Below are 8,822 nucleotides of genomic sequence, written 5' to 3' on the forward strand. Positions count from 1 at the left end.
AGCCTGCTCGAGTAGGAATGGCAAAGAGGTGTGCCTCGGGATCAGCAGAGATCCCGAGAGAGCTTCAGCCCCAAAGTAGGGGGGAACTCCTACTACGAGATGTAGCTTTTATTTTCATAATTCCTTTCAGTAAAGCTGGGGTTTGTGTGCTGAAGATCTCTCTGCATTAACATTTTTCTGTTAACATGGCAACACCTTGTGTGGAGGCAGAGATTTTTAGCTCATTTTTTACTTCTCACGCAATCTACTAGAGCTCGTTTTGCTGGATGAAGTTCTGCTTTGCTTTGTATCTTGTTTGTAGTATCAAATGTCTCCTATTTTCCTCTTTTTGTGGTGAACATATTTATGAATTAAATTATTGAAATATAACACCCTGTATGACCCCACCAGGGACGTAAATAATTGTTTACTTACTCTGTTTTTTTAAAAAAAAAAAAATAGAGTAGGCTTATACTGTACACAGGCTTTTGTCAGGCAGACAGGTAACCTGTTGCCGTGTTCTTGACTGTAGTGTTTCTTAAAATGTGGGTTGCAGCCTTCCTCTGCAAAAGGTCGAGTATGCAAGGAACATCTAGTTACCTCTAATTACTGGTGGTGGCTTGGGCCTCCAAAGCAATGTTTAGCTGTTGACAGTCGCTGTAGCATTTCTCATTTCCATCTCTGAGGAACTGAGCAGCTGCTAGCAACAAAAAGGCTTGGGGCTGTTTTGGGGCTGGGGAAGCAAGCTATGTGTAGTGAAGTCTGAGGTGTTGTCAGCATAACTTTCTCCTACGTTTATCTGGCTGTGCAAGTCCTCTGGGTCCTGCCTGCAAGGCAACATAGCAGCCAGGTAGCACCATTGCGCTATGTAAATGCTGGTGTGAAGAATTAATTTCAAAAATAATGTCTTTTCTTTCAGTTGTGTTGATTGGAGACTCTGGTGTTGGGAAGAGTAATCTTCTGTCACGTTTCACACGCAATGAGTTCAATCTGGAGAGTAAGAGCACCATTGGGGTGGAATTTGCCACCAGGAGCATCCAGGTGGATGGGAAGACGATAAAAGCACAGATCTGGGATACTGCAGGACAAGAACGATACCGTGCCATTACCTCAGCGTGAGTACTATGTCTTTGCTCAGGCTAACAGCAGAATTCTAGCAGAGATGGTACAGATAAATTTATGGGTAGAGAATTAATGAAACATATTTGGGACACGTGACAAAATCATTACGACAGACTTCAGTGTAGATCCAAGTCATAAGATAGCAAATACTTTTGTGTTCCTTGATTAATATAATGAAAGTAATTTTTAGATTCTAATGATGCTATTATAGAAAAAATGACAGGTTAAATAAAAAGTGTGGGAAATTCTGTTTGAGTCTTGTGATTTGGGTTTTTTACCTGTCCTGGATGTGCTATCCACATTCATGTGGAATGAGTGTCATTTCTGATGGAACCTGGGTACTGTTTGGCATCAAATTTTGGTCTAGGCATGGTAGCTTACCATAACACCAGTGGCTCCTGGTCTTCATTGCCCCCTCAATCTTGAGATTGAGGGTATCTTTAGGACAGTCTGCAGCCACAAATTCCCTTGAAATCTCAATGACTTTGAATTAGTCACAGCCCTGAAAAATAGGTCCAAGAGCACATGCTGAATAACCAGTAAGTAGCAAGGCAAATGTGATAATGCTGACTCTGCAGCATTAGGCACATCCCTATGTAGAACAGTGCTGTTGAGAAGCTTTCATGTACAGCACCTTGTTACTCCAGATGGTGTCTTCAGATGTAACCTCTGGGTGTATCTGTTTCTATGCAGGTAGTAGGCAAAAGTATCTTTCTGAGGGGGGAAAAAACCCCAAACCCTATTGGCAGGCCTAGTTATCCAGGGCCTATTCTCGAGTTGAAATTTTTTAGTGTTACAGATATATATCAGTTTTTAAAGGTACAAACTTGTTTCTGAACATGCACAGATTGAAACATTTGTATTAAACTCAAGGTAAGGGGAACTTTTTTCATTGAGGTGAAATAGGGTAATGCACAATAGATGGGAGAAAAATAGAAGAGCATGGAGCCCCAAGGAAATCACCTATAGGGAAGGAATGCAAAAACAATGTAATGCAGAAGCAGATGTAGGTGGCGATTTCAGATTGCATCTTTTCCATAATTGTTAGCGTGTTTTTTCAGAATTTTTTTGTGACTCTTAAATTGTTCTTACTGTTGTAAAAGCTTAGCAGAAAAACTGCTGGCTGAGTCTGGTTCAACAACAGACTTGACTGATGAGAATCAGTGCATCTGTAGTCCTGTGATCCTGCCTCTCCTTTGTGCTGGCACGAGCTCCTGCTTGACACATTGCTAGGCCAGTTCAGCTTGCTAAGCCAGCAGAACACCAACCAGCAGCAAAAAGTGAATGTTTTCTGCTGACTTGGTGCCCTGAATTGGTTCAACGACGTGGACAGGTGCTGGCGGAGCAGAGGAGAAATGGTAGGATTGTGTGGGAGAGAGATAGGGACATTATAGGATTGCTGGTACAGATTGGCTTGTGCTGTCCTGAGCCCTTGGCTTCAGTTGAAATGGGCCCAAGCCTGCACTGAGGGAGCAAACTCTGTTCTCGGGTTACGGGCTTGTGGATAAGTGTCAGTATAGCCCAGAGTCTCCCTCTTCAATTTTTAAGAGAGACGGGGGGGTATTTGAAAGATCAGCAACAAATATTGACATTTTACTAAGGACTATTTTCTTAGTAGAAAGGTAAGTTAAACTTTACAAAAACCTTCCAGCAGTACTGATTCTGAAATGCATTGTGAGTTTTCTTGCATGCTGTTTTAGCAGACTAAAAAATGTCATGGCTTCTGCAGTCTCTTAAGCATTTTGTTACATACACTGGAATTTTTTAGCAATGCCATTAAAAAAACCCAGCATTTGGAACTTGGGTTTAGGCTTAAAAAAAACCCAACAACAGTATTTGCATCAGCACAACTTTTTCCAAAGTGGGGGGAAATGTTTTTAACTTTAGTAGTGACCAGTATAGAAGAGCCAGATACCAGGTTTGTTGGTATAACTTGGACAGAGCTCTCTGTACAGGAATGTGCCTTATGGTTTCAGATACTACCGTGGTGCTGTTGGGGCTCTTCTTGTCTATGACATTGCCAAACATCTCACCTATGAGAATGTGGAGCGCTGGCTAAAGGAACTTAGAGATCATGCAGACAACAATATCGTCATCATGCTGGTGGGTAACAAGAGTGACCTCCGCCATCTGAGAGCTGTGCCCACTGATGAGGCCCGGGCTTTTGCAGGTTTGTAGACAGTGTGTTCTGGGTTGCTGCTTTCTGAACTTGATGATGTTGGTGCAAGCTGTAATCACGCTGTTGTTGTCCAGGACTGAACTTTCACCTCAAGTTTTATTTTTGACCCAAAAAAGGCATTTAAGGTTTGTTTTTTTTAATGAAAACATCTTGGCTTATTAAATAGTGTGTGTGGGTTTTTTTTAATCTAGTGGTAGTACGTGTTTTTGAAACACTGTCCTTGAGCTGCTTGATAGCTGAAGATTAAATACTTCCTCTAGCAAGGCTAGAAACAGTAAGCAACATTTAGAAGAGAAAATGTCACAATATAAATACAAAATATTGCAACACAATGTCTTTCCTTCCTTCCTAGAGGACTGGTTCTACTGACATATCAATGTGGACAGCTGCAAATGAATACTGAACCTTCTCTTAGATGGTGTAGTTTCTGCTCCAGAGCACTGATGCATATAGTAGTGTCATCTAGCTTCATTTAAATGCAGTGATCATCAGACTTGGAGATTATCAATTGTTGGGAGAAATCAAGTGGGTTATGTGAGCTGCTGCCACTGCATTACTTCTCTCTCTTCCTTACCTTGCAGAGCACTGGTCAAACACTCTTTTGCCCTTATAGGCCTAGGGACATTGAGGTTACTTTTGTGTGGCTATCAAGCTTGGAGGTGGAATTTAAATGCATAGCCTTTAAAATCCTTCTAGGAATATTACTAGGGCTTGTTTAAACATGTTTTCTGAAGTCCGCTAGTAAGCAAAGTACCCTGTAGTTAGTAAAACTACTCTAAATTTTCAGATGAATGAGAAGTGAAGTCTACATAAGAGAAGCAAAACAAGTAGGCACCCTAGATAGTGCATTACTTTGGTCTCTTGGTTCAACATCTTATTTTTTGCCCCTGACTTCCTACTAAGGCTGTGTTTTAAATAGCTAGTGATAGTACAGGTGTTGCTGTTTAAGCTCTATGACTGAAATTTGCCTATTTCTGGGTAGGTGGTACAGTGCCATTCTAGGTGTGATGTTTGGGTGTTAATCACAATCTTTTTTTTAAAATAAAAAATACATCTCTCTTGCATTGTAAGAGGAAAGAAGAAAATAGACTGTATTACTAGGGGTTTTATTGTAATTTGGAGGTGGGGTCTGATTAGGAAAGTGTAGGTCTGTTTACCTTTTTGGGGTTGCAGAGGAGAATTGTGATTCCTGTTGTAGCCAACATGCTTTTGCCTGTGCTCTTGCTCAAGGTACTTCTAGGAGTGATCTGTAGCCAGATGAGAATAATACTGTATTACATGACTGAACAAGGGCTGCAGTGAGGAAAATGTTCTCGCACTATGGAAAGGCAGTGGTCAAAGATGATGCTGTTGAAATGCTAGCAGCTAAATAAATCGTGCACCAAGTTGTTCCTCGTGTAACAGGAAAAAAAAAAGACCGTGCCCTGGCTAATTTGGCCTAAAAATAAAGGTGAAAACCTCAAAGTAAAGGTGAAATAAAGTGCTCTTAAAATTTTTAACCGAACCACTTGTTATTTATTGCAGAAAAAAATAACTTATCTTTTATTGAAACTTCTGCTCTGGATTCAACAAATGTAGAAGAAGCCTTCAAGAACATCCTTACAGGTATGGTTTGTTATGGATTCAGAGGACCTCCTGATGTAGTGGATCTTCTTCATGGGCATGTTTTGCAGCTATCTAGAATATTTTGGAAACCAATGTTGGGAATGATGGTTAGTTTGCAAGCCTTCTAATCTTACCTTTATGTTCTGCCTCCCACCCCACACATACCTTTCTGCCCAAGAATCTGGAGGTTTCAACTCTCCTGATGTTCCATAAATTCAAGCTATTGCAATAGCACTGTTGTAAAGGCACTAGCAGTTCTGTGCCTGCACAAAGTCTAGGCAGTGAAGCCACAGCCATGCTAGGAAGTTAAATGTTCCAGTGTGTTCTCTTGCACCAAAGCAGACTGGTACATAATATTTTTGTCCAGATTACTGAACTGTTGTTCTCAGCTGATGGCAAAGGTTGTAGGTGACTGTGCACCAACAGCATAGCTGCATGCAGGCTGCCTTCTGGGAATGTACCTGAAGAGTCCCAGGAATTGTTTAAGAACCATGACAGTGATCACAGGCCAAAATGAGGCCAGGGTTATGATTTCCACTGCCCAAGAATGTTCCTCAGCATGTATAACTGCTGCAGATGTGGCTACTGAGTGCACAGTGTCCAGTTGCAGCTTCAGACTTGCTGTATGTGTGGGAATGCTACATGGCTCATGTAGTAGGTCCACTGCATGTAGTATCAGAGGTATTCCAGGTAGTAGTACTCTACTACTTGCTTTTTTCCTCTTTCAGACCGGGGCTTAATTTCCACTCCTTAAGATGGAGCTGTTGCCTGCATGTATTTTCTTGGCCCTGGAGTAAGGGAGCACCCTACTGCATGTGAGGCCTAGGATTCACCAGTAAAGCTTTATTACTGTAGGTACACCAGCAAGTCCTCCTTACTATGCTAAGCCATGGCCAAAGCACTTTTGTTAGTAGGCTCACAGGGATTTCCAGCTGGTGTTTTGCAAATTTGAGCTGAGTGCTCATTTGGCCTCTGGAAGAGTGCAGCTCTGTTCTAGGCTAAATGCAGCACATGGGGAACTTGCTGATTTCCCTCAAAGTGAGGTTGGCCAAGAAGTGAGAGTTGTATGGTCACGAGGAAGGACAGGGTTGAAGTGATGAGGATATGTGCTGGGAGATATGTAGCCTACAGGCAGTAAAAGTGGGAAGCACACAGAGCAAGAGAGATGCTTAAAATAAGCGCTGCTCATCTCTGTGTTCTTACTTCAGTTGGGGTGGGTAACTCTTCCTGAACTTGGGGTTTAGCCTGCTCTTACTCTAATCTTAGCTAGACTTTAGTTTGTATGAGTGTGTCAGCACTGTATGCACTTTGTGTTCCTGAGGATGTATTATTCTGGGACCAGTCTGAGGTGACTCTGCATTTGGGTAGCTCTGTGCCTGAGCTAATCCTCAGAAGCAGAGTCCTGGGAAGCATGGTGCTGTCGCACCCAAGGGTATCTGAAGGAAACCAGCATGGGCCTGCAGGACTGCTGAATTAGAGCTAACCCTGATAACCTTGAGCATCTCTGCTTTCAGAGACTCTGCCTTCTACTCCATGTTCTGCAGTAGTCATATCTCAAAATACTGTTTGAGGGTGACAGGGAAGTTGATGTTTCAAAGCATAGTCTTCCACTCCGAAAATGAAGTAATTGGTAATTGGCAAAGAACCCTTAAAAATCATATCTAAATAGGAAGAGGGCTATCAAACAGGTATTGGATTACTGTTCTACCTCTGGCTGTCCCATGAGATCTGAATCTTGTTGTAAAGAGGGGAAAACACCATATAATTTGTTAGTGTGTTTGTTCTGTCTCTTGAAAAGCTCTTTAAGATCCATACCGTGAACATGAAGAGTTGGCAAGATCCAATTCCGGACTATTGCTTACCGTGGCTGAATTCTAGACCGATAAACTACCTCTATAGTCTCACCTCTGTACACTGTTTTGTGAAGTTGTGCCTGACTTACATGTCCCACAACATCTCAAGATGAGCATGTTCTGAGCTTTATTGTGACCAGATATTGATTTCAGTTAAATGAGAATGAGCCTTTGTTCTGTTTCTACTTGATTATCAGGAAGTATCTGGTGTATGTTGCTTATTGAATGCTGACCAAAGAATTGGCTTTGTATTATTGTTTCTTGATTACGTATGAATGAGAGCCTATTACTAGGAAAAAAAGCTGAGTTTTAATATGGTGAATTCTGTAAGGCAGGCTCTTTTAGGTTTCTTTTGCAGAGGTGTGCAGAGAAGCAGTAAGAAGTGTTGGGATCACTAGGTCTGGTGCTGGCCAACTCTGTTGGTACCAGAAATGTGATGCAATTAGAGGAAGATGACCAAGCTGCTCCTGTAAGTAAAAAGCCTGACAGACTAGAATGTGTTATATTTGCTGCCCAGCAAGATTTGTGTTGAGTTGTTAGAGCTACTGGTGAAGCAACTGGAGAATATTGCTGTTGAGACAAAACCATGGAGAAGACCGCCTGGTACCTGAGCTGGGCCTGTCTCTTGCACAGGGCAGCCTTATAGTAGATTCACTGCTTATCTGTGACACTTGGCTGGATCTGAGGCAACTTCCCTGGTGCTTTGAGATGGTATCCATGGTTTTAGTGCTCTGAGTGTAGCTCAGCAGTCGCCATCCATCCTGTCTTCCCTTGCAGTGTTGTACTGAGACTGACCCTGGGTAGAGAAGATGGCCTAAGGTTGCTCTAAGGAGAGAGCCCCAATACGGTCTGCTGTAAAAGATAAGATACCTGGGGAGCCAGAATTCGAGCAGAGGTCAGGCCTGGGCAAACTGAACTCAAAACACTATCTCTTAGCAGCATCCTGGGCTCCCAAAAGTGTTGAGATTGTCCAGTTCAGGTACAGTGGGCATGTGGCTAGTAAGACTGAGTAGTCCTGAAAAGGCCTTTCCTAGAGGGATTACCTGGAGGAGAATCATCCTTCTAAGGCAGGACAAGAAACCTGGGAAAATGTACTGTGTAGAGCAGTGAGTTGGGAGCAACCGCAGGGGACTTGGAGGAGGGAAGAGGGCGGGAGCAGCAGGGCAGGAGTTTCCTTAACTGGCCGCCAGTTTGAGGGATCACTAAAGACCTGGAAGAAAATGAAACAAAACAAAAAACCCTAACAGATGCTACCCCAAAGAAAAGAGGGCTTGGCAATGACTCTGAACAGCTAGTACTAAAATACACCACTGAGCACAAAAGAAAAAGGGGATGTGACAAGCTTTGTACAGCTCTCCTCATTCCTTTCAGCAAAAAGAGCTGAAGGTAGCCAATGGCAACGAGATCAGTCTTGGGTTAAAGGTTTCCATTTTAAACAATGTACATATGTGCAGCTTCTTTAAAAAAAAAAGTAAACAAAACCCACATAGTCCCCCATGCTTTTTAATCCTTACTAAAGACTTCGGGTGTTGCTGTTTTGAGGCTGTGGCTGTATGAATGTGACCATAATATTTACCGCAGACTTCCAGGGAGGTACTTGCCCTTTTCCTGTCTCACAATGGAGGGAAGTTGGAACAAGGGCTTACAGTCAGTGAAATAAGTAATTTAAAAACCTTTCAACTTAAACTATTTCTACTAACTATGCAGTAGAAATGGTTTGTTTCTGAAAGCTTTTAACCTGGCAGTCTCTCTTCAACTGTTACAGCTTTGTGAATCTGTGTGCTTTCAGGCATAAATTAATTTGAGTGAAATAAATTAATTCTCTTGGGGGGAAAAGCATTTTTGGATCAATATGGGGCTTTATGGAACCATGTGGCTTTTTACTGTCATAGGTGGGAAAACTGATTTGTTGCAGAGAGGAGTAGGCACTTCTATCATTTGGTAGTAGCAGCTTGCTAGAAGGTAAAGTGTGAAATAGATAACCGTCATTGCTGCTGCGCAATGACGTTTTGCAAGCATCCTGTTGATTGGTGTTTCTAGATTATGTTGCCCACTTGTTTTATCAAAAATGATTCCCTATTTTA

The 8,822-nt window shown here is 42.2% G+C and overlaps 1 protein-coding gene across 1 annotated transcript in view; it reads left to right on the forward strand.

Moving 5' to 3' along the window:
* The first annotated feature begins 882 nt into the window (after window positions 1–882).
* RAB11B (RAB11B, member RAS oncogene family) overlaps window positions 883–8,822 on the forward strand; it is a 10,116-nt gene continuing 2,176 nt past the window's right edge. Inside the window, exons 1-3 of the mRNA XM_009322991.1 lie at window positions 883–1,094; window positions 3,078–3,271; window positions 4,805–4,885. Of these exons, the coding sequence (XP_009321266.1) occupies window positions 883–1,094; window positions 3,078–3,271; window positions 4,805–4,885 (487 nt within the window). The remainder of the gene's footprint in view (window positions 1,095–3,077; window positions 3,272–4,804; window positions 4,886–8,822) is intronic.

This window comes from Pygoscelis adeliae, unplaced genomic scaffold, assembly GCF_000699105.1.
Source record: "Pygoscelis adeliae isolate BGI_AS28 unplaced genomic scaffold, ASM69910v1 Scaffold284, whole genome shotgun sequence".
NCBI lineage: Eukaryota > Metazoa > Chordata > Aves > Sphenisciformes > Spheniscidae > Pygoscelis > Pygoscelis adeliae.